Source organism: Epinephelus fuscoguttatus, linkage group LG9 (assembly GCF_011397635.1).
Source record: "Epinephelus fuscoguttatus linkage group LG9, E.fuscoguttatus.final_Chr_v1".
In the NCBI taxonomy this organism is placed as follows: Eukaryota; Metazoa; Chordata; class Actinopteri; order Perciformes; family Serranidae; genus Epinephelus; species Epinephelus fuscoguttatus.
Window position 1 is genome coordinate 5,434,561 of NC_064760.1, and position 27,607 is coordinate 5,462,167.

Sequence of the window (27,607 nt, forward strand, 5' to 3'; positions counted from 1 at the left end):
TAAAACTCTCGCAGCTCTCCCTAATGCTTTCTGACGTGTCTTCAGACCAGCCTCACCGAGCAGGAGAGGAAGGAAACTAACTGGGGAGATTTAATCCCATGAAAGGCCAACTTTCTGATTCCTTCAGTAGACCTAGTGTCAGCAGTGTTGCTTTAGCGCTGACCGGCTATAAACTTTAGGTTGATCGTTTTGTGTGTTTGGACTCTGGAGCCCAGGCAACATATTTCATTTCTTTTTGGATCTTCTGCCCGAGCTTTATTTTTACTACTTTATTTGATTCTGGAAAGAACGTGGGCAAACGGATGTCATCCCTCTGAACTTTCCTCACAGGCCGAAAGATTTCAAACATTAAATCTTCTCAAACTGCTGTTGTATTAAATTATTTCTGCTTCTCCTTCGCCTCTCTTTGCCCTCTCTCCTTTCCTCTTCCCATCCACCCCGTGAGAAAACTTTACCCAGTCTCACTGTAATTGAGGTGATGACACTTACCTGCTGCAATTCGTCTTATGCTTTTGCTTACCTTTGCACATTTTTCGCAGATTTGTCAACAAACCTTCCCTGAAGGTCAATGGAGGGCAAACTTTGAGGGTGTTATATATTCTTTTTCTTATTTTGGAAAGTCTTAGAAAGTCGTGCCGCTGCTGCCAACACGCATATTTTTCCTCTTTTGTTGCTGAGCTACGAGCAAACTTTCCTCGTGGGTGTAAACTTTGAATAATTTCTGCATGAAATTATCTCCTTCCTTTCAGTCTAGTTAGCTCGATGCTGTGTAATCTCTTTTCTATTCAAATTCCGGTCTATTGTGTTCATCTCATATTTATCAGCCTTCTTCCTCCCCTTCTATCCTGACCTCCTCTATCCTTCGCCTCCCCCTCCTTTCATCAGCATCACAGCGGGTTGTGAGCTCTCGTTTCACAGACGGGTGTTTTTGCCTCGGCTGGTGTGTGGATGAAAAGGGCCACTTGTCGTCTCGGTAGGTGGCAACCTGGACAGAAACAGACCCCTGACACAGAGCAGACGAACAGAGGGAATGAAAGGAGAGGAAAAAGGCTTCCTGATTGTGATGATCAATTATTGCACTTCAGACAGAAAGACTATGAGTGGGATCATCAGGAGAAGTGGAGAGGGAGAGACAGGGAGGCCGGGTATGTGATTAGAGGCAGTGGAGAGAGGGCGAGTGGGGGGATGTTGGCAGTCCGAGGCCTGTAGGAGTGGAAGATTGGATCTCTTGTGGAGAGAAAAAGATGCAGTCACATTTTCACCAGCGCTGCAAATACACATTTCTCCTGTCAGTCATTCAGATTCAGGAACTTTTTGGCGGCAAAGATTGTTTGTTGTTCCACTGCAGATTTGCAGGTCAGTGTTAATGTTGCTTCAATTTTTGGCCCAAGAATCCCTAAACCTGGCTATCAGAGGATGTGGTTTCAGTGCAGTGCAGTCATTTTCTATCTCAACTGATGAACACATCATGTTGCAACTCATGACCCTGGACATGAGCGTTGTTCACTCTCACAACACCAGAAGATTAACAGGACCAGGCATGCCAACACAACACGAGGCTAATGGCAATTCAGACGATGCATCTACCAGAACTGCTGAAGCCAAGAAGAATATTAGAAGGACTTTTATTAACAAATCAGAACAGATTTGTTTGGAGAAAAATCGCACATTTTTATGCTGATTGTGTCCGCCGGCTCTGAAAAAACATGTCAGGACCACACACTGAGTTGAAGCATCCGACCAGGAAAATACCTGCAAGTGAATCATGATCACAAAGTTTTGTTTTTTTTTCAAAGGAAGGCATTAATGTGAGGTTGGTTTTTTGGGACTGTAAACTTGGTTAGAAATTCAGATTGTGAACTATGAATGTGAACTAGTTCATTTTAATCTGTGTGAACTTAACTTTGAGCTAGCTCTTGTGAAGTGTGAACGTGCACAACACTGAGGTTCCCATTCAGCCACAACCCCATTATTGAGGTCAGAGCTCTGATGTTGGGTGATAAGGTCTGGGTCATGGTTTCTGATTTAGTGTTGGGTAGGGTTAAGCTCAGGGCTCTGTGCAGGCCAGGCAAGTTCTTCCACAAAAAACTAAGGAGACAATTCTTCTTCCTATCGGGTTGTGCACAGGGAACATAGTCCAAACCAGCTAAAACTGCCCAGAATAAAAGTGTACGTAAATATGTGGCCAGGTGCAATTGCATTTGTTGAATAAATTGAATTAATTACCCATGTATAAAGTATTCAGTCACTTAGATTAGATACTTCATCAAATGCAAAAATCCTTACTTACTTAGTTACTTACTCGTCTTCGTCCCCTATGGGACACAAGGCTTCATTGAGCACTCTCCATTGCGTTCGGTCCCTGGCAGCATGTTGGGCCTCTCCCCATGACAGGCTCATCTGTTCCTGCTCTTGTGTCACAGTTGTGCAGCAGGTGGTTTTGGGCCTCCCAGGTTTTCTTTTGCCTGGTGGTGTCCATCTTAAGGCAACTTTTGTGATGCGGTCCTGCTCCATCCTCAACACATGTCCTAGCCATCTCAGGCGTCTGTGCGTAATCTCCTTGGTGATGCTCCGGCTTCTTGTTTTCTTGCACAGTTCATTGTTGGAGATTTTACTAGGCCAAAAGATCTGGCATATTCGTCTGAGGCATCCATTATAGAACACTTCCATTCTCCCCATGTCTGTTTTGACAACTCGCCAGCTTTCTGAACCATACAGCACAACAGACTTTACATTGCTGTCATACAGGAGCATCTTTGTTTTAAGGCTGTATTGTTTCCTGCAAAAATCCTGCAAATCCAACACTACCATGAAGCAGTCCAACTTATTTACTAAGTTTACATGCAAAAAGTATTCTGGTTTTTACCCTTGTTTCGAAAAAAGACAATATTCCTACTAAGCTGTTTACATGGCAAATGAAAATGAAATTTCCACTAACATTCACGTTTATATGCAGCCGTGCACACCCTGATTAATGCGCCCTAACGTGTCGTTTATCATGTCGAAATATTGTAAAGTGGAACAGATTTTGCTTCTTTGCATCAAAATAGGAGTTTTTCAGAGTTTCCTATCAGTGGTGGACTTGTTCAGCTCTACAACACTGGCTCCTTCTTTTGTTCCTTCAGCCACCTTCTTTAAAAGGTCGGTGTTGCGATATTGCGCAAATCCAAAAACATGTTGATACCAAAGTCTTTGATGTGTTTCTTCTTTCAACAAGAAATGTAGGCTGTTCTTTGGGGCATTCATCTCTACACCAGCCTTGCAGTCTGTTACGAGTTGGTGTGTGCACATGTCCGTGACACCGTACAGAGCCAACGGTAAAGAGGAATCTGGAGGAGAAACTGAGATGCATCTTCCGAAGGCTGTTGAAACCTGAATATTAGCATATCTCACATGTCTTTATCGGAAAATGCCAAATTCCCTTATTTAATTCAGAACATTGTCATATTCAGAAAAATAGTGTAATATCAGTGTGCATGTAGACGAACTGATTGCTCTGCATTATCGTCCAAGTGGCCTGATACAACCAGACATATTAAAGTAATATCAAAGTGCTCCCTGAGGATTAATATGATAGCATGCTGAACAGTATTTTAAAATGACCACTGCTCACCCTGAGTTCCCTCAAGCATGTAACTAAACAAGCTGCTGCTCCTGTCGTGAATATGAAAGGAATTAGTTTTATTTATGATGAGACTGTAAAAGTGAATTGTGCTTTGGGCAGGGAATATGTAACCATAAACAATAACGGCCAAAATATGAATGGGCTGCATATTTTGTTTATGTCTCTGTGTAAAAATATGTAGAAAATAAAGGCAGCCAGGTGGATATTTATGACTGTAATATTAAGATACATGTGTGGGAGAGAAGGAAGAGACGTACCCTTTTACAACACTCTCAATCAAATGTGCATGCCAGAGAGTTTGTTCAGGGAGGATGAGAAAATAAGAAAAACTGTGAGCCAAAAGTAAAAGTTTAAGACGATAAATAGTGTCTACTTATGGTTAGTTTAGTAATTTTCATATTTTAACTTCCAAAATGACTCTCTGGGTTCAGAAAATTGGCTGCTAGGTGCTTGAAACTTCTTCAGAGTCCTTTGGATGAAGTGAAAGATTCATGACGCTGAGAGTTAAATACTTGAAATATGTGAAGGTTGTTTTCTTTCACACTCTTTGAAATGAAAATGTATTTAATCTTGATATTTCTATTCACAGTTTAAAGAGCTGACATGTACTGTGTATGCCTAGACACACTGAAGGATACGTGATGTAAATACTCTCTTTAGTGTCTCTCAGTATTCTCTGTCCTCTGTATTAATCTGTAAATTAACCTTTGTAAAGCTTTTATAAGAGTTCAATCTCGTTTGTTTTACACAGTGAAAATCTCCTGTGAACACTCACTGAACAACGCAAGGACACGTTCTTAAGAGAATTCATTTGCGGAGGTTATTTCTCAGGTTAATCCAGTGGAGTGAGAGCGCCGTGTGCGTTTTCTACCTTATCCTCACATTCAAAGTGAGGTGGGTGTATCGAATATCCAGGAACTGAGGTGGCTTTTAATCTCACACGATAAGTGACTAAAACTTTTAATCTATTCCTGATTAATTCCACTGAAACAATCAGCACCTTTGTGTTTTTGGCTTTTTCATCTACACTACGTCAATGTTCTCCACTGATTTTAGATTATAGACAAACTTGGCTCTCTGCATCCTTCAATGCAAAATGATTGTCAGGCTCTTTTTCAGAGTAGTGCGGCTTTTCAGGTAATACACCTGTATTAAGACACATGGCGCTGCACAAGAGCCTCCCCGGTGTTTTCTAAGCCGATTTTCAACGCTGTAGTTATTTCTGATAGAACAGATTTCCCATAGGCCCCCTCTTCAGACTGGTTCTTTGTCCCCCCTGTGCCACCTCCTTTGAAAATCCTGAAATGACCTCTGATCTGGAGTTTAACAACAGCTTCTTCTTGCTGCCTTTATGTTGAAGGTGCAGTGTGTAGGATTTTGGGGGACTTATTAGTGGAATTAGAGCTACAGATGTCACGTGACTTGGTTTGTTTACACTGCCATGTTGGCAGGAAAGTCTTGAGGGAAAATCAATGGCGCAGGTGATGATTCACTTCACAATTTAAAGCCCCGGAAATTGAGGGATATATTGCAAAACTTGAGCAGTTAAACATATCTGACCCTGCCAGAGTGGACAATATTCCAATATTGCAGTATCCCGACAACTACGGTTTGCTTCCCTCCTGCTAACAAAGACATAATCTAGTGATATATTGCAACATCCCTTTACTAGCTCCGCAAAATCCACGCCATAATTCAAACGTCAAACTTGCCTTTTATGAAAATTAAACAGTTAGAAATTGCAATAAAAGCGTGTAAAATAAACATCAAAGTTAGTAAGTGTCGGATTCTGTGCCTGATATGAAGTGATCACTACACAAGCGGAATCCGTTGCCTGCGGGCTCCCACCACTCCATTTTCTTCTGCTTGCTTCGGGCATGTTTTGTGGCAGTAATCCACCTTCGCCGTCTTTCGGGATTCGATAAAACACTCTCCCCTTCGCATGTCGACTGTTCTGACTCCCCCGGGCAAAACAGCTGTCCACCATGTTCACTTTTATATGAATACAGCCCGGTGAAGAGACGAGTTAGCTGTTAGCTGTCTATGCTTGGCAGTCAGTTGAACAGCGCACTTCTCTGCCACTATGGTGTTGTTTTGATTTCGACTGTTGCATGCTGGGATTGCGTGATGCAGCTACCGGAGCTCTCTTGAATATGATGCTCTAAATAATGTTCTCATTAGTGTTGAATCACCTGAAACTAAGAATCATGTTTTCGTTATCTTACAATAGATCGTTCACAGGCACTGTTTGTATGTGAACCTACAAAAAGCAATGCACCAAAATTTGCGTATTACCTGCACAATCATGAGTCAGCACTTTGTATATAACCCATGTAATCGTAAAAGTTATGATCGCATGACGAATGTACTGACAGGACGAAAGAAGGGAGTAGTACAAAGACTGAAAGTCTGCATAAGGAAGCAGGTTGAGGGGACTTTCCCCCAGGAGACTGGTGTTCATGTCCTATGTGAAACTTTGAGTTATGTAAAGGTACGTTGTCACATCATCATGTTAAGTGCGTAACTTTATGTTAAGTGTGTAACATGTCATCGCCCACCCGTGATTCTTTTCTTAAACCTAGCCTACGTAACTTTACCTTAAGTACATGACTTTATGTCGACTATGTAACGTGATGACACCAAACCATGTCTCTTTTCTTAAACCTAACCCAGCAAACATTACGCTAAGTACATAACTTTTCATTTAGTACATTACCCCCAACCATGACTCTTTTCCCAAACCTAACCTGCGTAACTTTACCTTAAGTACGTAACGTGATAACACTGAACCATTTTTCTTTTCTTAAACCTGAACTATGTAACCTTACTTTAAGTACATAACCTTATGTCAAGTACGTACGTGATGACACCCACTCATGTTTCTTTTCCTAAACATAACTGACATGACTTGACTTTCCTAAACCTAACCTACGTAACTTGTAACTCGTAACATGTTAATTATGAGACTTTACATTCAGTACATAAATTTACATTAAATACGTAACATGCCATTGCCCAACCATGATTCTTTTCCTAAACCTAACCTGTGTAGCTTTGTGTTAAGTACATAACATGCTGACGCCCAACCAGGATTCTTTTCAACCTAACCACTGGGGGCGCTAATTCGTCGGCCACTAATTAGTTAGATATCATAAGAACCATTGTGTGGGTATACGCTGCTTACAATTAGCCCTTCATATCTACATAGGGAGCAAGTCCTCATCCATCGATTCCATATACCTTAGAAATAGAAAATGTAGCTACAGTGACATCACCCATTGATTTGTGGATTTTGAGTTCAGCAGTTTAGCCGTCAGCATGTCTTTTTTGGAGCCACAAGTGACCATATTTGAGTGAGAGATTTGATCTGTGGATAAGCGAGGGGTGGATCTGATTGAGAAGCCAAGGACACTATCGACAGTCAGCCTGTTACTCATAATGGCCTGTCCTTAATTAAATAATTTTGAGTCCTAAAAAAATGTAAGTGGCAAGTTTAATTTTTTTTTTCAGTATCAAAATATATGCAGCAGAACCAGATATATCTTAATTATTCCACACATTCTTCTTCTCAAATCCAACAGTGCAGTTCCTTTAAAAAACATACCTCCAGATTTTTATTTCATTTTCAAACTTGTGTTGAGACGCAGCTGATTTTCCCTGTATTACATTTCTCACAGCTCCCTCTGGGGCCACAAAGAGCTTTATACTGACTCTTCAAATATGCTGTAGTACTACAAAAAGCCTGTAAAGGGACTATAATGTATAAAACTGGTGCAGTTCCCTACCTAAAGTCCTTTCAGGTGCTACCTGCCAGGAGCAAATGTCTATTGAATTAAGTAGCAAACACTCACAAATTTCTTCTTGCAATTTGTTGTTGTTAGATTTACCTGGGGTTTCCCAGGTGCAACTGTTTTTACCTCATATGTTCAAAATAAGACAAAGTTTAAATCAACTCTACACCAGCCTTGTAGTCTGTTGGCATGTTGGTTTGTGTACAGCGTGTCCGTGACGACGTACAGAGCCAATGGTAAAGAGGAATCTGGAGGAGAAACTAAGAGGCATATTCCGAGTGCACCATACAGTAGACATGTCCAGGAATGCTGTTAAAACCTGAATATTAGCATATCTCACGTCTTTATCAGAAAATGCTAAATTCCCTTATTTAATTCAGAACATTGTCATATTCAGAAAAATAGTGTAATATCAGTGTGCATGTAGACGAACTGATTGCTCTGCATTATCATCCAAGTGGCCTGATACAACCAGACATATTAAAGTAATATCAAAGTGCTCCCTGAGGATTAATACGATAGCATGCTGCATAATTTTCGTATTTTAACTTCCAAAATGACTCTCTGGGTTCAGAAAATTGGCTGCTAGGTGCTTGAAACTTCTTCAGAGTCCTTTGGATGAAGTGAAAGAATCAACTTTTTGTATTTTTTTAGCAAGAAATCTAAAAGTTACAGACCACACTGACACAGTACTTCTACGACTAAGGATTTTTAAGTTCTGATAAAGTCCGACATTTCAAACTGTGCTGCGTTCTCTCTTAGCAAATCTAACCCAGGCGGCCAACAAAAGCAAATGTAAAATTTTATTTATTAGCTTTGTGAGTGTGATATGATGCTCTGCCGTCTAGATTCCAGATTTAGAAATACAATATTTAATGTTATTTGGACCACCTCACACCATAAAGATCCTCACAGAGAAATCCTCTCCTTTTCTTTTCTCTTTCATACGTCGGGGTCTGCCACACACTACATTCACAGTCTTGCTAAAGGGCACTGTAGCGAGATGAGTGTTCGCCACATTGCTGCCCAAAATATGTAGAAATGTTTAGTCTGCTTGTAATCCGGGCCTTCTGTCTCTCTCTCCCCTGGCCTCATTAAACAAATCTCCATCCTGTCTCCTGCTCTGCCAGTTGGCCTGTTGGCTCAGCTGTGTACAAACAAAACCACGAATAAACACAGAATGGATGCGGCCACATGTCCCGCTCCAAAATTTTTATTTGATCCAGATATCAAAATTAAATTTAAAAAAAGCTTCAAATGAGCACACTTTAACAATTTGAAGTTTTTTTGTATGTTTCTGTATATTACATCAGTGGCTCTGTATTCTTGACTTTCATGTAACGAGTTTGTGCTTTTTAATGAGACCATAGACGAGAGGTTTTCTGCTACATGTCGGACTTTCATCCCCCGCTTATTTATAAATTAGTGTCTATGGAAATCTTTAAACATTTAACTGGATACTTTATAAGGCACAGAATTTATATTAATGTGTTTATATAAAGATACAGCCTAGGTATACCTAAAGATGTAGGTTTGTACAGTTTTATTATCAGTTATATCAAGTTAAAATGATTTAGATCTATGTATTTGACTATGGATTTGTATTTGATTATGAATTTTCTTATGACTCTCAATGTTTATGCAGCTCATATTTACACACCAGATTCAAGTTCAAGGTGTCAGACATTTTAACAATAATATTTTGATGCAAAAACCAGGATCTAAATAGCAATCTAATGATAACAATAAGGAAAAAACACCATTTCAGTCAGGCCCATTTTAGACAAAGAAAATTTTATTCCAATTGCAGTATTATATTTGGTGGTATGGCTCTGAACTGTGGCTTCTCTGTCTCAGGCTTTGGTGAGAGCACACATCTCTGCCCTTCCACGCGCATACGAGGAAAGTCTTAAGGCAGAGAGAGCACACCTCTCTGCCCTTCCATGCACATATGAGGAGAGCCTGATGCAGGGACAGCCCCGCATAGTTCATTGCTACGTTTGGCCCCATATTTATTCTCTACAACAGGGAGCTGTATCAGGGTTCAAATAACATTTACGTTGGTGGGTTTGTCTTGTACTGGTGGTGGGCGAGGTTTATAGGGACGTGTGGTGTGGGTCAGTGGCTCCCAACTGGTCAAGCCACAGGGTCCAGATTTCTCCTCAGTCATTAGTCTAATGTCCACATATTTTAATATATTCAGCGTCATACTTGTGTCGTTGAGCTAGTTTGCTGTCTCTGTAAAATAGCTGTCCATTATTCACTCACTCTACAGCAGGAAACAGCACTTCAAAATAAAAGCTCTGTTCCAGAAATTCACTGTACTTCAAAATATAGTGTGTTTTTTACAGACTCCATCTTATGTTTGTATGACTGTTTGTATGATGTTTTCCAAACAGCCAGTGAAGGTCACACAATCAAATGTATTCCTGAGAGGAGAGGAACTTGAGTTAGTAAAAGAATTCCAGTACCTTGGTGTTGTTCTTGATCCTACTCTCTCTTTTAAAAATCATGTTAAAAAGATTTCAAAAACAATCAAATTCAATCTACTTAACTTCAAGCAGATTAGGCCATCGCTGACAGTTAACGCGGCCAGAATGTTTATGCATGCTATGATTTTTTCCCACATTGAATATTGTTTTACAAACTGGTCTCTCACTGGAACAACTACAATTAAACCAATAGAATCATTTTATAAAAGGGCCCTAAAAATCCTTGACAGAAAACCGATCTCTCACCACCACTGCCATATCCTTGAGAAGTACTCTTGAGTTTTGAAAATTTTAAAGTTCTTAAGTACGCCTGTATTATTTACAAAACACTGAATGGACTTGCACCTCCTCCATTAAAAGAATATATAAAACTTAAAGTTAGCAGTGGCAGAACCACCAGAGCCAATTCCAGGGGAGATTGCGAAGTACCTTACAGACACACGACTTTTGGACAATCTGTTATGTCGGTTAAGGGCAGTAACATCTGGAACAACATACCATGTACAATAAGAGAATGCTCTACCTACAGCACCTTTAAGGCCCACCTCAAAAACTGGCTCAAAACAAACCAACACCGTAATCATGGCTAGGCGGACCTCTCGCAGAGCGCGATACATATACGTATGTGCCGTGCTCTGTGACTGTCCGCCATGCTTTGCACTGTCTTTGTTGTTGTTATTGTTGTTGTGCAGTGCATGCCTACATATACGTATGTATGCATGCACTGCACTATACTGCACTGTGATGTATTATCTTTGTGTACCTAAATTGTGAATGGGACTTTTCATCTGCTGCTAAGTATCCGATGTCTTGGTCCACTCTAAGCGGCAGGAGTGGGCCACCACATGTGGATCTATTTAACTATCATGCACTTGCACTTTAACAACTGGCACTTTACACCCGGCACTTTATAGAATCCACACTGCACTTTATGTCTATGTATGAATGGGTATTTTAATGTGAACTCCTTGTGTACTGTTATCATTATTATTCCTTCTTTTTTTTCTCGTCTACCTCCTATGTGTCTGTCTGTCTATTACCTGCCAAGGGACTACGGATGTAAATTAGCAGGCTTGCTAACTCCGACACATTTACACATGTACTCACATACTGATGTTCATTAATGTGTACTGTCCCTTTCAAATAAATAAATAAATAAATAAATAAAAATGAGCCCGCTATAACCCACCAGTTGGGATCCACTGGTGTAGGCTACAAACAGAATGTGGCTGCAGCTGTACATGGCTCCCTCTAATGGCAGAAATGACATACCCTGCAAGACATGGCAGAATTGTCTGAGCCCACAGAGGAGCACTTAAACCTTTCCATATTTTAAAGTGCTTTTTTTTCCCTAAAAAATACCATTTGGTGTTCTGTCACATCACTTCACAGATGGCGGCACAATTTACAGCATCATTTGGACTTCAGTGTTATGAGTCATCAAGCACTTTAGCTTCACCAAAGATGGTTTCAAACCTTAAAGATTACCGCAAAGCTCCAAAAGTGTATAAGTGCGCTACAAAAATCACTGCTTGTACTCAGTAGAGACTTGCATGACTGTAAAGCTATGTGTAACTTGGCTTTCCTTCACGAAGGATCAATTAAAAAGTCATCAGTACTTCCCCCAGCTCTCCTGACAAACACGGCTCCCCAACAAGATGTTGGGGAGCTCGCAGAACCACAGTGAGACCAGCTGAGGGTTTAACGCTGCAATGTGGCAGCAATTTTGGGTTCCGCTCTGGCGAGGATCTGTAGCCCGTTTCCTTCTGAAAAGCCTTAAATGTTCGAGGCTGTCTGGAAGGTAAATTTCACGGCCAGTTTGGCAGCAGGAAGTGTCTTTGGTCGGGGTGTTTGTGTAAACAGCTCGTAATGGTTTTAGCCCGCGGTGAGGCCTCTGTGGTGCACACACACACACGTACACACACATATACATTTGTAGATATACACAGATATGTCTGCACAAAATGTACATAATCATTCATTGCACATATCCCCATCCACACACGTGAACACTTGCATGTGTGCTGCAGACATTCATTCTTCTCATTCAGATGCAGTGAAGCCTGGAGCCTGTAAATGGACCCATTATGGCTGCCAAATGAGTTTCTGTTGACTTTAACCAGTGTGCTTCTTGCCCTTGAAAAGAGCTGTGTTGGCTGTTGTCGTGCACTAATGTCACATTTAAATTTGTTTGTGGGAGGCAGTTTGCCTGAGACAATTACAGTTACATGTTGGATATACAGCATTAGTGTCTGTGTCGTGATCATCCTCCGCGCTCTCTCCTAAATGCTTCTTTTGTCAGATTAGAATTGCTTGCTTGAACAAATTAGCGAAACATAAAGCATGAAAATGAGCTTATTATCATTGTGTTTTGCTTCATGTGACTCTGGTTTAATTTACTGCAGAGAAAATTACAGTGGCTGTGTCTGTCGTTTCAGTCAATTGTGTTTTTCCTTCATGTTAACCTTGACTCTGTCATTAACTGTATATTATCACAGTCTGGTAAAACCATGTATCCCTCAACAACGAGCCGGGTTTTTAAGATTTGTGATTAATTTTTTGAATAATCCACAGTTTTTAAATTGTTCATTTGTCCGAAGAAGAAGGAGAATTGTTTTAAACCATACAAGAAAAAGAAATAATCCTTGAACAACTACATAGTATTAGAGCTGCACTGAGAAAAGATAAAGGTTAAATATAATATTCAAATTAAATATAATTTTTTTTAATAGTGTGACTTTGTTCTCATTTTTTAATTTTTTTTTCAATCAGTACGTTTACATGCACAGTTAAGTGGAGCTACATTCACAGCTCGACTAGGCCATTTAATTGAACTCCTGTCCTTGTCCCAGTATACAAGAACGGGAGGGGAATCACCCAAGTATATGCGACTCCTCTACGATAGGTGGAGATATGCCCCCTTTCAGCTTGTTAGTATTGGACCTTTTTCCTGTTGACCTATTACGTCACAGACCAAACAATGGACAAACAAGTTAGCTACGGTTAGCTAGCAGCTAACTGCTACCATGGTGGACAACTTTACAGCTCTGTACATTTGGTCCGTCCAAAAAGTCACGGCTCTGGATGTAGATTTCTCCATGTTGTTACCGGCTTCTTCTTCTCTTACACATTTAACAACCCAGTCTCACTCCAAAGTAGTCGATATCTGGCGTTTGGGCAATGACTTATGGCGTCAGACACTGACGAAAATGGTGTCCTTTAACACTGACATGATACACAGCCGGTCACGTTTAGTTTCACGGCGCTCTTGGCGGAGTCAGGGGGTAATGTGGCAGGACATGAATGAAAATTAAGGCGACTAAAGTCTGAGTAGGGCAGGCAGTTTGTTGTTGGAGGCAAAAAACAAAACAAAAACGGTGTTTTACCCACAGTAGTGCGTTTATTTTGAAAGAGACTGTACATAAACAGCTAATTTCCTGTGAAAAAGGAAGTGTTTTTTGAAAAGGCTGAAGTTGACACGACGTCCCAGAACATCAACAACCAGCGCACCCAGGGTACCTTGGACGTCGTATGTGGACGTGGAAAGTCCACGACCAAATGTGAATACAATGATGAGTGAGAATGTGTTGGTACAGTATAGTGGAAGTAGATGGCACTCAGCTTGTGGTGCTCAAAGCAACAAAAATACATTTAAAAAACTTCTCAGCAGTGACTTTTTCCAGAAATCATGACCCAGCTACTCAAGATAATTCAGGGACCTTGTTTCATGTAGGAACTATTTTCATAATGCCGAACTACACCCACCAACTGGATCACCACGCTGAGGGAAGCGTGCATCCACTGCTAACTCACCTAGTGCCACTGAACTAGCTAACATTACAGCTCAGCCGAGGGGAACGCCACTAATGTTTAGATCTTGCGCTGTCACAGCCACGAGTCTTTCGTTCATGAGTGGATGCACACTTCCTTCTGTAGATTCAGTCGTGGTTGTAGTTCGGTAGACAGAAGATAAAATAAATAAAAATAGTTCCAACATGAAACTGCTCAATGCTTTTAAACTTATTTTAATGTTGTACTCAAATACAAGTTAGATGACAGTTCAGGACAGGCTCATTTCGCATATCGTGTATTTCTGCTCAGCTTGTATTCAGATTTTGAGCATATCAAGTAACTGTTGTGTATGAACCACCTTAGCAGCATGTTACCGTCTCTGCCGCCTCTGTGTGCTGTTTACTGTCGCTCCGTCCTGTACCACTAATGTCTCATGACAAAGTCAACCTGCAGGCAGCTCTGACAGCCTCTCCCGATCACCCTCCTGTAACCCAGACTGCGTGATCACTTTTCCAGTAAGCAGGGATCTGGCTCTGTTGATAAATGACTCACTTTCCATCAGGAGGCTGTTATGAGGCTTTAACTAAGTGTATTATGCGTTTACAGAGGCCGATCAAGCCTCATAGTTTGGCAGTGAACAGACTGTTGGAGGGCAGCAGGTCTGATACTGATGGTAATGTTGGAAAATGAGCTTGTTGTGCTGTTGAAGTTGAGTCTGTGTAAATGTCTGCTCCTGCTCATGTGGTTTGACTTGTTATGATGTAGATGAAGCTGTTGGACAAACGGTACCTTTGCTGTAAGGCTCCTTCACACTGAAGCAACAGCAGCAGCTTGTCACCTCTTTTCATTATGACAAGGTGGACAAAGATCCGAACCTTCACTTTCTTCTACTAGAGTTAGACTGTGTCAAACTTTTGGTGCCAGTTGCCGTGTTTTTTTGGGTTGTTTTTGGTGAGATCAGGATCTAACAAGGTACTGCGATAGGCCAAAACCTGTTCTGGATTGTTTGTCCCTTCTGAGTTGCAGTAGGGCACTGAAGGTTTTGGGGGGCTCGTGCATGTGTGAGAGCTTTCGGTGTAAAGAAAAATAGCTGGGCAGCGGTTGTTATTGGAGCTGATACACCGTCTTCCATTCCTTTTATTGTTTTATTAATTATTCAATTAAGCAAACTCAGGACACTCGGCTACAGTGTTGTACCTTTCTGCAAATCACGGATATGTTCGATTTGTACATATGGATATGTTGAAACTTTACATGTCAAATATGATGTGGTTAATGTGTGGTGAGGTTTTGGCACTTAAACACTTGGTTATGGTTCGGGAAAGATCAAGTTTTTGCTTAAAACACTCACCACAAAAGGATTGCGTGGCTTTTGCTGCCGCTACACCGGTAAAAATGGAGCAAACAGATAACGTCTAATTCACAAAGCACGCGCAGAGGGTGAAATGCTCCACTAACTGCGCTGCCAAGCAGATTGCGTCTCGGTGCTCCGGTGTTATTTGCGTATATTTAAATGAGGTAATATGCATATATTTGGCGCATAAATTGCCCCTTTCTATGCAAATGAGCCTCATTGATAAACAACGTCTAATTCACTAACACCAGCACTAACAGCCACACGCAGTTTGAGTGAAGTAAATAACGTCTTTAGAAAGCTGGTGCAAACTGGGCGCTCCTCTGTGGAAGCCTCTTGCCCAGACTTTCCAGTGATCGTCTGTTATATCAGTCTGTAAATAATATTTTGACATTATTATTATAATCATTATCACTTTAATGGCATCCGAAGATATTGATGCGTTGAACAGGTGACAGTCTGCGGTTGTTCTCAAAACGCACTTCTGTCACGCGCTTCAAAAGCAACTTTCAATAATTTATTTTACGAAACGGGGGAAACAAACGTGAACAAGAACGGTTCCATAATTCATATTAAATTCAAAAGATAACGAAAAAACAGCTACAAGTGAGAGGGAATAGTGATAAAGTGGTCAAACTTGGTCAAATCCACAGCCTCAACCCATCCCACACTGTTAGACTGACTCACCAGCAGACATCACTACATGAGGGGATACAGTATTCAGTACTTTGCCAAACACTTACCATGCCATGCCATGTGGCTTATTGCAATCAGGGGCAAATCAGGGGCAAACTGCACTCAGCTGCCAAACTTTGTGGGCGTGTTTGCGCTGGTATATCATTAGCGCAATATATGTGAAAAGGACGTTAAGACGGAGCAAACTGTGGGTGCAAGTGAAGTGCAGTTCAAGGTGCTATCAGCGTGAATTAGGCCCTCAGTTTTGATGGCACAATCACGGCTAGAGAAGCCGTCGATGTCTCACAAAAAACATGTGCCTTTTGGTGCACTACCCCCGCTGGAAACAGGAATGACTCGCTAAAGAACAACTGGTTTTGGTATTTGTTAGTCTCAAACACTGGTCTGCAGTTTGGCAGGCGTCTCGACTAGGTATCCAACCTGTTCTCATTTCCAAGTTGTCAAATACTGACGCTTTGTCATGCCCTCTGTGTCTCATAGTGACGCACAGAGCATCTGTAGTGTATCTCTGCGATGCATAGCTGAAACATGTGGTTAATGCTGTGAAACAGTCACAGTTAGGTTCAGGCAACAAAATAATGTGGTTAGGTTTAGTAAAAAGATCATGGTTAAGGTTAAAATAAGTCGAAAACAAGTAAGTCCAAACACCAAGCAGCTCCCATTTAGAAAGACTTCAGTGCAGAGTGATGATTCCAACCCACGGCTTTTCCTCAGACTTCTGATACATGAACGTACAAGGCTAACATGCTTTCAGGAACTGGTTTGGGTTCTTGTGCAAACATCAAGGCAGAATTGTCAAGATAGATGTGATCATAGCATAGTAACAAGGATGCTCAGTGACCTGTGGCCACTAGGAGGCGCTCACATATTCAAATGAAAAGTGTTCTGTATAATTGATCACTGTCTGTGTTCTTATAATCATCTTTTTTGTCCCCTGTGTTCTCTCAGGTATTCTGTCCTTCAAAACGGGAACCACACGGAGCAGAAGAAGTCTCTGCACACCGGCACAGAGTCCCACGAGTCCTGCTTGTGACCCACAACGACTCCTCAGTCACATCTCCAATGACCTCGGCTCTCACGTCGTCACCACACAGACGATGGAAACACACCACAGCCTTCACAAATCCGGAGCTGAAATCCAACACAGATGGCTACAAATCCAGCAGAACAACCACAGCCCCGACGGGACTTTCGGGATCCAGGCGAGGAGCATGACATTGCAAAGGGTGCATCTGGTTTAAAAGTTCAGCCGAAACTCACCCTGTGGTCTTTAAAGGTGGCAGGGACCTAGTGGAACTGGAACGAAACCAGTTCTCTGTCTTTCTGATTTCTGTCATGCTGGTTCTCCCCGTCTGCAGGCCCACAGAGACTGAGCTGTCCCGGCTGAACTGAACCGGAGCCGGAATGCGACTGCGATCCCGTCAGCAGGCCCGCTGGTAGCTATCTGTGTCGTCCAGCTTGTCTTGTGGAGAACCGGCAGCTTCGGTGGAATGTGTAGGAGAATTTCACAGCACGAGACGCGATTAATGACTGACTGTGAGTCGTGGAAGTGAATTATGTTGCCAAAGCTATTTCATATTACACAGAGGACCTATTTCTGATTATTATACGATGCTCCCTGTTGTTTTCCGGTACAAAATCAGACAAATTGACGATAGACTTTAGGAAGTCGTTCCCTGTAAAATGAGCATTATAAGTTGGCTTTTTAATGAAGTGTTATTCATGAGGAGAGGCAGAGTTTAGAGTGTTCTTTCTTTTGCCAAACATCACATGTTAAACATCACGTGTTTTAGCCTCGACACAAAGCTGAGGAACCTGTGTGTCTCCGAGGTAGAGGCTTTGCAGTTTTGCTAAATCCTCACTAAGCTGAAAAGAAAATGTGTTTGCAAGGCTGCGTTAAATCCTTGACCCAAACTGTCGAAGTGCATTATTACAGAGGCTGCTAGCTCACACTCTGTGTTCATCACTCCGCGAGGCTCCATCTGAATCATTGTTTTCCTCGCAATATGAAGTTTGAGGATCACAACGCATAAAAGCTGCTCATGAATGATTCAACAGGCGCTGCGTTGGAGCGGTATGTGCATGGGTATGATGTGTGTGTGTCATTGCATTTGCAGGTTTTTGCAGTCTGTGTGTGTCCCTATGTGTTTCCATGGTGATGCATGCTTTCATACGAGCGTGCTGCTGAGTGTGTCTTCATGTGTGATGTTCGTATGTATGAAACACCCTTTTCCCATCATCCCACGCTCAACACACTATTTATTCCCTCCGCCTCTGCTCACCTCCGAGGCCATGTTAAAGAATGTACCAGAAATGTTTATTCATGGAAACTGTGAGCACTAAAGCCAGCTGTTTACCTGTACCCATAATGCAACATTTTTTATTTGAAAAGAAATCTCAGTTGTAATTGATTTCCTGTTATTTCCCTTCAAACCGTCCAGCATAAAACGTTATTCAGAAGGCCACTTACTGGTCTCAGAAGGCTGAATCTCACCACTTCCTCTCACTGAGCGCTGCTGCCACTCATGACACATGAAAAACACAGTGGAGAAATTTCTTAATGAGACAACAAGTGAAAATGAATCATCTGATACTTCCAAATCAAACCAGCACATGCAGCGTCTGCTCTGCTGCTCTGCTTTTGCACTCAGATGTTGAGTTTGAGGAAGTTACCTTTCCTTGTAGACTCACTTTTACCTTCCTTTAATATAATAAACAAAGTTTAACACAGGATAATAACAGTGAAAATACTCTACTGCTGCACTGTGCGAGGAAGGATGGTGCATAAAGGGAGGCTGCATAGCGGCAACTCCTGTACGTTCTGTCCCTAATCACCGTGTTTATATTAATTATCAATTAAACGACTCAGTATAGTGTGAAGGGCTCGCTCACAGTGGCAGACCCACAGAGATTATCACCACCTCTGCAGCTCCACACGGCTCTATAGTCTGTTTAGCTCATTATTTTGGTATTACAGCACATTTATTACATGGCTGAGTGGCCTCACGTGTAGCTGTAGCAATAAACAAGTTCGGATAAACCCACAGCGAGCTACCGCCCAACACCAAACAGCAGATAGACAACGAATCAAGAGCTAGATGGTGACCAAAGCAGATCAAAAAGGAGACTGAATATTGGACTTGTATTCAACAAGTGTTGCTGTTGCTCTGTGTCTGCTGGACGTGCGGATATTCTAACAAATTATCTACAACAACTTTATAAACTTAAGATATGTCAGGGTCGTGTGTCTGTCAGCTTGTTGCGGAGTTATTCTGCCCCCAAGTGGTCAAAAAGATCAGTTTATCAAAAGCATTATACCAAGTGTGACTTTGAGAAGAGAAAAAATTGATGTGGTTATAAATGTTAATATATGAGACAGACCCCAGCAGCCTTATTACAGGAAATATTCTGCTTGTCCTATCTTAAGTTTCAAAGACAGAAAAAAAATTGTTCTAACACAGAAGCAATTCCTGAACTCATGGCTGTGTCCAGTCTCATCTCAGACTTCCTATCTCATCTTAGAGGTAGTATCCCTTTACTGTTCATTGTTCAGGAGGTTTTTTGAGTTATCCTCAGAGGTCTCTTCCCTCTTCCTCCACAAAACAAACAGACCCGGCGACTGGAACCACTATAAACACTGAATGACGCATTTCAGTTCAGTTCAATTTATAAAGCCCAACATCACAGATCACAATTTGCCTCAGAGGGCTTTACAGCTGAAATCAGTGCCTCTCCAACGCTGCTCAGCATCTTGGAGACGGTGGCTCGCCAAGAAAGTGCTATTGTGTGCTCACCTGACCCTGAGTCGAATTATCTGCAGAGGCGGCTTCCTCACCGAAACAGACGGACCAAGTGATTTAACCCACTAGGAACGCTGAACAAAGCTGTTTCATGTCACAAACCAGTGTAACTGGTGCTGCTCAGTGCAGCTGGGCTTCTTGCTACAGCGGCCAACGTGAGAGGGTGAAAACACAAGAATACAAAAACACGAATGTCCCTAACTGGAGCCAGTGTTTGGTTTGTCCACTGTGAGCAGGGGCGATTGCTCTGAGACAACAAGGGAGGCTGAACTTCCCCTAAAATTTCATAGCAGAAATGGTCAAATATGCACTACTGAATTTACATTAAAATAAGAATTTACATTGCATTAAACGTGCGCTAGGATGCGTTTCACATCATGACTATGTTGTTCAAACATCAGCTGTTTATCACCAGTTTTCAAACGTGACCTCCCTGTCATACATTCTCGTGTCAGCACGGTGGACGCGGAGCCTCCAAGCATTCCTATGAGACAGCGCTGAGCAGGTTTCTTTCATGCAGCAAAGCGAGACGCTCACTGGATAAATGCGACACAATCGTCACTTCCAGGGAGGCTCAGCTTCCCTGGGACCTAATGGAGCCATAGGCGTGGTTGAAAAACGGCTTCAATTAAATGTTCCTTGTATAAGTTACTGCCTCTCTACAATATGACAAATTTTATGACGTAAACTTAAAGTGAGCTTCCCCTGTTTGAAAGACCAGCAGCCGCCACTGACTCTGGGCTATTGTAGAAACATGGCGGTGCAATATGGCGATCTCTATAAGCAAGGGCCCGCTCCTTATGTAGATATAAACAGCTCATTTTAAGGTATGAAAACACAAGTGATTATTCACCTAAGAAAATACTTATACTCTATTTCTACCACCATATCCCCCTAAATCCTACACACTGGACCTTTAAATCAAGACTGATTTTCTGTAGTTAAGGAGCAGTTGATAACAGTGAACATACACTTTTGTTTTTGCTCCCATTTGTCCACACATTTAGATGAAAGACTTTTTATGTACTCTATGGATATATTTCACTCACATCGTGGTTGCAAATTCATTAAATCAGTGTCAGTGAGCACTTCTCCTTTGCCCAGATAATCCATCCACCTGGCAGGTGTGACACGCTGATTAAACAGCACGATTACTTCACAGGTGTGACGTGGGATGGTAACAATACAAAGCCACTCTAAAATGTCAGGTGGATGGAACTTAACAAATGTGCGACCAAGAGAAATATATCTATAGTGCATAAAAACTCTTAAACCTGTGAAAAACAAGCAAAAACAAAAGTCTTTAAATGTATTTTTAAGAGGACAAACAGTGAACATAGTTTCTTCCAGAGCCAACTCAGGCACAGAAACAGAAGTGAACCTTATAGGAACAAACACAACCCTCTCAAATCAGTTAATCAGATGAAAACAGTGTCGAGCTCTGATTCAGTGGCACAAAGAAAAGCCAAAAAGCTCTTGACTGGAAACACTTGGGCATGCGAGGTAATTACCAATCTGTGCAGAGACGAGCCCATTGACCCAGTTTAACCAGTCACAGTTCAGAGGAAACATCCAATCTGAAACTTCAGAAATGACTCCGGCTCTCATGTTACTCCAGATACATAAATATGAGCCTCACACATCACAGATCAGCCGGGAGAGAGTGAGAGGAGGGTCAGCTGCTTCACACACGATGGACACTTCACTGTAGTTCAGTCTAATTCAGTTACTTACCATCATGTTCGAACACTAAAGCACATGGTCACATCTCCACAGTTTTAGACAATAGATATGAGTTTACAAGACTAATGACCTTTCAGTGCTACAGAGGACATCCGTCATTTAAATGATCATGTACAATATACAAAATAAATGTTGCCAATGACACTGACAGCAGTATCGTACCAGCGTGAACGTAGAGATCATTTTCATCTGCAGGCAGCTGTTTGTCTTGCTGAAGTGTCCTTGAGCAAGACATGAATGTCCATGACTTTCAAAATCTGCCTTTCGAGTATCATTCACTTTCTGTAGGCTTGAACCGCTGTGAGAAATCAAACCTGTCGCCATAATTAATGTTGCCACTGTACTTTTCTGCAGATCCCTGATGTGTTATATTTGTACAATGTTGTGTAGTGGATACGCTGAAACGTTTCATTTCAACGTTCTTCTTCTGGCGTATGTCCTTAGACCTTCAGCTCCGTTGAGGCGTGACAGTCCAGTGTTTCATCGTCCAGGTCAGTTAGACCACGATCGCCATTCGGTGGCCAGTGTTTGGGGCAGCTGGTTATTATGTGTTCCACAGTTTGTAGTGGATCCCCACATTCACAGTGGGCGCTGTCCACGAGACCCCATTTTTGCATTGCTGCCCGAAACGTCCTACACCTGTCCTCAGGCAGTTGAGGGTTGTCCGTTGTTTTAATTTCAACCATCTTGTTCGCCCCCTGGTGGTTGCCTGCAGTATTGGTCATAAACCTTTCCCCCTCCAAACTAAAAACTCCAAGTACACATCCAATAAATTTCTCCCATAGATGGTTTCTGTCATTTTAAGATAACTTTATTTGCCATTTGTTCAGTCTGGGTACGAAGGAATTCTTCTGCAAATCACTTTGAGTCAAGTCAGAAATAGACAGGTGACAAATACTAAAAGGTAAAGTGCGCAAAACAAGGTATGATTAATACAAGAATATAAGCTCCACCTGCAGGGTATTCCGAAGGTTTTCCACATTATGGATACTGCACATTTCCAGTTTTTATTGCACATGAACTAAGGTAGATGAGGGAAGATGTCACACACAGCGGAGCGCCATCTTGCTGTCGATCAGCCATTGAAAAAGAAAACGTATCCATGGTTTGCAGAAATGTACAACACCAACATTTTCTGGTGACTGGGCTGAAGAAGTTCATCAGCTTGGATTACATTACGGCTACGATGGATTAAATTGGTGATTCAGTGGACTCACAGTATCCGAATATCCACAGAAATGTCCCAAGCCATCCCTGCAGCACAACCCAGCTCCATCTGGATGCTCAGTTTGTTCCAAAGAGGTTTTTTCCCCTGAAAGTCGGCGAGAGACAGGTTCAGCTGTGTCAGGTTATGGATCAGCGACAGAAAAGTGGAATATGCTGCTGGAGTGGTTTGAAAAGTTTTAATGGACGTTTCTGATACATTTTCCTGCGCACCAGTGGCGTGTTTGATACTGCAAACAAACATTCGGGACGGAGAAACACTTTAAAGCTCAGGAGGATTTAGTGTTTCTCTCCAGGACACTTCGAGTTCTGGTAGAATCACATCACATTGGAGGCGTTAGATGGACGAGAGTCAAAACAAACAGTCACATAAACCAGCTGATAAAAACACACAAGGAAATAGATACGTATGATCCCAGATATTCCTCAGGTCATGACGTCACACTCAACCATCCAAGCATGAGAAATGGGTCGCTATCAGATGTCAAAATCTTTCCGCTTCCACCCATAATCCCTTGCAATTTCAAGTAATTTCCTGTCGTCGGTTCAGATGATGTTCTTCACCTCCGTGCTGCTCGAGGAGAACTGAAGCTTCTCAGTTGTTTCGGTGCAACAGCTTGTTTCTGAGCACTTACACAACACAGTAAAAGGCTGTCTGCAGAGACGACCAGCAGAGTCTGTATCTCAGTGTACAGCGAGTAGAAAAGTAACTCATGAAAAATATAAAGTTCTTATATAAAGTTGATCATTTCAAGTGTAAATTCAAAATGCTTTGACTCTTGGAAAAACGCCTTTTCATTCTGTGTTGGCTCAGTCGAGGCACTGTTTGACTCGTGAACTCACAAATCTCAAAAAAACATGAGAAGTTCTGCTGAATGTTTGTGGCTGCTTCAGGATTGTTGAATATTCTGCAGTACATATCAACTTTCAGCATCAAGCAGTCAACAGGAAATGTTTCCTATACACTGAAAAACAAGTGTTGCATTTCTTTGTTTTTGTTTTTCTAAGACAAACTAAACTGTGACCTCTTTCAGTTCAGCCACAAGCACAGTTAATGAAGTTAAAAGAGCAAATATAGTCACTCCTTTAATTTATAATCCCTTCCAAAAACAACCTGTGGATGCTTTCGAGGCACATTGAATATTTATTTTCCAATACAGATTTACGTGAACCTTTCTTAGTATTAAAGAAGACCTATTATGCTTGTCCTTATTATATTTCATATATATATATATATATATATATATATATATATATATATATAGTGTTACAATGTCGGGATGTTTAAATTGAACTCAGCCAAAATTAGAATTAATGAGGTAAATGTATGTAAAAGTGAACAAAACTTCAGGCTGTTCTGAATGCTCTGTTCGCAGAGGTTGTTCTGTCCACTTTGGCTACAAGCTGATTTCTTTATATGCTCATCTGCTCCAGGCACGCTGCTACATGTAGCTTCCTGCTAACGTCAGAAAAACATGTAATCTTGGTCGCTGATGTTAATATCTCTCCGATTTGCGGATCCCATTCCTGCTGAACACATTCTCACTCCGACCTCGTCATGTATTGACCACATTGACATATGACGTGCGAGGTACCCCACGTGTGCCTGTTGTTGACGTTCTGGGACGCTGTGTCATCTTGCCTGTTACATGCATTGTGTCTCGTCAAACAGGAAATACACAGTTTGCAAATGGAGCGTGTCAAACAGAGGGTAAATATATGTGTTCAGGTTCAGACAATCTGAGCAAAAATAAAGTGTTTTTGAACATTAAAGCATGTAAACTCAAGTCAAAACCCAAAATACAGAATACTGAAAGGTAGCATGATAGGTCCTCTTTTGTCCAAATTATGTGTCAGGACCAGCTGTTTGTCACAGTGTTCATTTTGAAGATTTTCCCATTATGGAAAGACGATTTCACAGGTTGTGATACAACTTTATAAAAAGTAGCTGATGGAATTAGAGTGGAGATCGCAAAATAAAATTTGTCAAAGCATTTCTTTTTTTCTTGGAAAATATTAATAATTTATGAAGATTCTCAAAACTGTGAATATTTTAATCAGGGAAATGTGCAGGTTATGACAATAAAAGGTTACAGTAATTTACCATTTAATGTTTTGTTAGATTGATTAACTTGCCTGATCAATTTGTGTCACAGAAAGTGATTCTTTTTTTGGCTCTCAGAGTAAATTGGCCTTGACTTCCAGATGATGTTGGATTGCCAACATTGTGTTAATGGAGATTGAAATTAGTCAGTAATGAGAGTCATAATCATAAATTACTTTTATGATTGAAAATGTTTTTGCACGGTCAATTTTTCCTCCACAACAAAGTGATTTAAAGCTTGTAACGGCTCCACAGGGCCTTTTTCACTTTTTAAATTAGACAAATTAAACAAGCTCAGATTATTAACTCTTTTGGAGTTTGTATACAAGTTGCATCAACGGCACACAATAATAATGTAGTCTCCTCGTGTCCTCACTCCGTCCTTCACTAACATGACCTCTTCCCTGCAGAGCGAGGCCACAAACGCCTGTCAGCAAAGGCTGCAGAATATAAACTCCATAAAACACAGTTCCACAGAGACGTTTTCATCCTAAGAGGCAGCAAATTCCAACTTTTAATATGAGCACATTAATGTTTTCAGCCTTTTTAAACTCACAACTTGCTTTTCAACCAAACATCTGTTTGTTGTTTTTCCATAAATATAAAAGGAGTCAGACTTTGTGGCTCGAGTTTTGCTTTTTTTTTTGTTTTTCTATATTCTGCCTATTTTGTCTTTACTTTGCCGTTACAGCCGCCCACTTCCACCACTGCAGTTTCCATGACATCTGTGTGAGCCTAATGTCAGGCAGTGTGTGTACGACCATTCTTTTGTGTTTGTGCGCGTGCGTGTGTGTGTGTGTGTGTGTGTGTGTGTGTGTGTGTGGGAAGCTTCTAAAATTAGGAAACTCAAGCTCGCCTACCTTCATGAAATTTAATGAGCCAAAAAAGTGTAATGAAGACCATTTTTGGGGATGTACCAAACACATCACGAGATACAAAGAAAAAAAAATCAATCTGAGTGCACTTCAGTTAGAAACCATACGAGAGATTCAGAGGGTCACGTAGCTATTTCAGGCAGAGTCAGACCGAGAAGAAAATCCTGCCGCCCCAAATGGAAACACTTTTAAGTTTGAAATCTATATTTTTCTCTTCACTGCTTCAAAGAAACTGTTTGAGCATCCGTGCACCTGTGAAGGAATTTGGATTCAAGTTTTGTAAAGTCCTCAAACTCCTCGGTTCATTAGTGATATCTGAGCCTGATGTTTCCATGTGATCATCAGTGGGACTAAAAACAAAGTTAAACTCAGGCGGAGTGAGCGCAGAGTGCTGGAGGTGAGCTGCGGTCAACTGGAAGAGTGTGTCAAGTTCTCTTTCTTTTATACGAAGTAGACGAATGGTTTAGAGCCAGAAAAGCAGCACTGCCACTTAAAGAGACCAACTAAATACAGTGTGAGAGTCCTCTGCTAATGTTATATAACCCTGCCTGATTGATGAGGGTTTCATTGTTGGAGAAATTAGGATGGAAATAATTAAGATATTTAATTCCATTAAGAATCCGTTCTTTTCCTCTTTACCTTAAGCAGAATCTGTAGCCTTTAAAAGCCTTTTGCCTCCTAAATATCCCATGATGCAGTGTGTTTGTCAAATTAATTTCCAAAATACTGTTTTTTGTTTTTGAAAAGAAATGATCATGACGATGGTTCAATATTTCTTCAAATACAGAAACTCCACTAAGAGTTTATTCAGAATAATCACAAAGTTTTTTGGTCGAACCAGGGAAAGTGTTGGCACTGTACGTTTCTGCAAACCACGAATACAATACATTTGCACGTTATTATGTAGCAGTTATATTGAAACTTTACATTTCAGCAACATGTGGTTAGGTTAGGCACAAATAAGCAGGGCAAAAAATCCCCACTGGAAAAGCAGCAATGTCTTGGTAAAAATTAACCACTTTTTATGCCATTATCCCGGCAGGAAATGCAGCAACAGGTCCCTGAAAACACCCACATTTGATGCCTATAAAGTTGCTGGAAAAACAGCCATGGGTTGCCAAAAACACCCATGCTTGGGGTCTGAAAATCTGCAGGAAACACAGCGATGGATCCCTAAAAAAACAACCACATTTGGGGGCTGAAAAGCCACTTGAAAAACAGCGACAGGTGCCTAAAACACCCACATTTGATGCCCTAAAATGCCACTGGAAAAACAGTAAAGCATCCCTAAAAAACACCTACATTTGATGCCCAAAATTTTGCTGGAAAAACAGCCATGAGTTGCCAAAAACACCCATGCTTGGGGTCTGAAAAGCTGCAGAAAACACAGCGATGGACCCCTAAAAAAACAACCACATTTGGGGGCTGAAAAGCAGCTTGAAAAACAGCGACAGGTGCCTAAAACACCCACATTTGATGCCTAAAATGCTGCCAGAAATGCAGTGATGGGTCTCTAAAAAAATACAACCAAATTTGGGGGCTGAAATACCGCAGGAAAAACAGCGAAGTGTCGCTAAAAAAACCACATTCAGACACTAAAAAGCTGCTGGAAAAACAGCCGCAGGTTGGTAAAAAAAAAATCCACATCTGGGGTCTGAAAACCTGCAGGAAACACAGTGATGGGTCCCTAAAAAACAACCACATGTGGGGGCTAAAAAGACGTTGGAAACACAGCACTGACTGACCAAACTGAAGCGCTGTTTCAGTCGGAACAGTGGTCTGCAGCGATCTGCAGCTTGGCGGGCATCTTGCCCATCCACAATCTCCTCCACCTCCCGATGACAAAGTCAACACATTTACAAAGTCACTTCAGAAACTCTGATATGATCCATATGAAACGTGCTCATGCAAAATATTTGTGTTTGCAGAAACTTACAATGCCAACATTTTCCTCTGGCGACTGGTCTGTCTGGTTTCATTAATTTGTGTACATATTGGTATGACTTTTTTTTTCAAATGCTGGATCATACACTTCATGTAACCACACAGGTAATATCTGGTACTGAAGTTCTCAGCACAGCCTCTTTGCCTTTTTTATTTGCGAAATGAAA

At 41.3% G+C, this 27,607-nt stretch overlaps 1 protein-coding gene across 3 annotated transcripts in view; it reads left to right on the forward strand.

Annotated features, from left to right (window-relative positions):
- The window catches only part of htr4 (5-hydroxytryptamine receptor 4), a 297,439-nt gene extending 273,674 nt beyond the window's left edge, over window positions 1-23,765 (forward strand). For all 3 annotated transcript variants that reach the window (XM_049586445.1, XM_049586444.1, XM_049586443.1), the window contains exon 7: window positions 16,699-23,765. In XM_049586445.1, the coding sequence (XP_049442402.1) occupies window positions 16,699-16,783 (85 nt within the window). In that variant the 3' untranslated portion in view covers window positions 16,784-23,765. The remainder of the gene's footprint in view (window positions 1-16,698) is intronic.
- The last annotated feature ends 3,842 nt before the right edge of the window (window positions 23,766-27,607 follow it).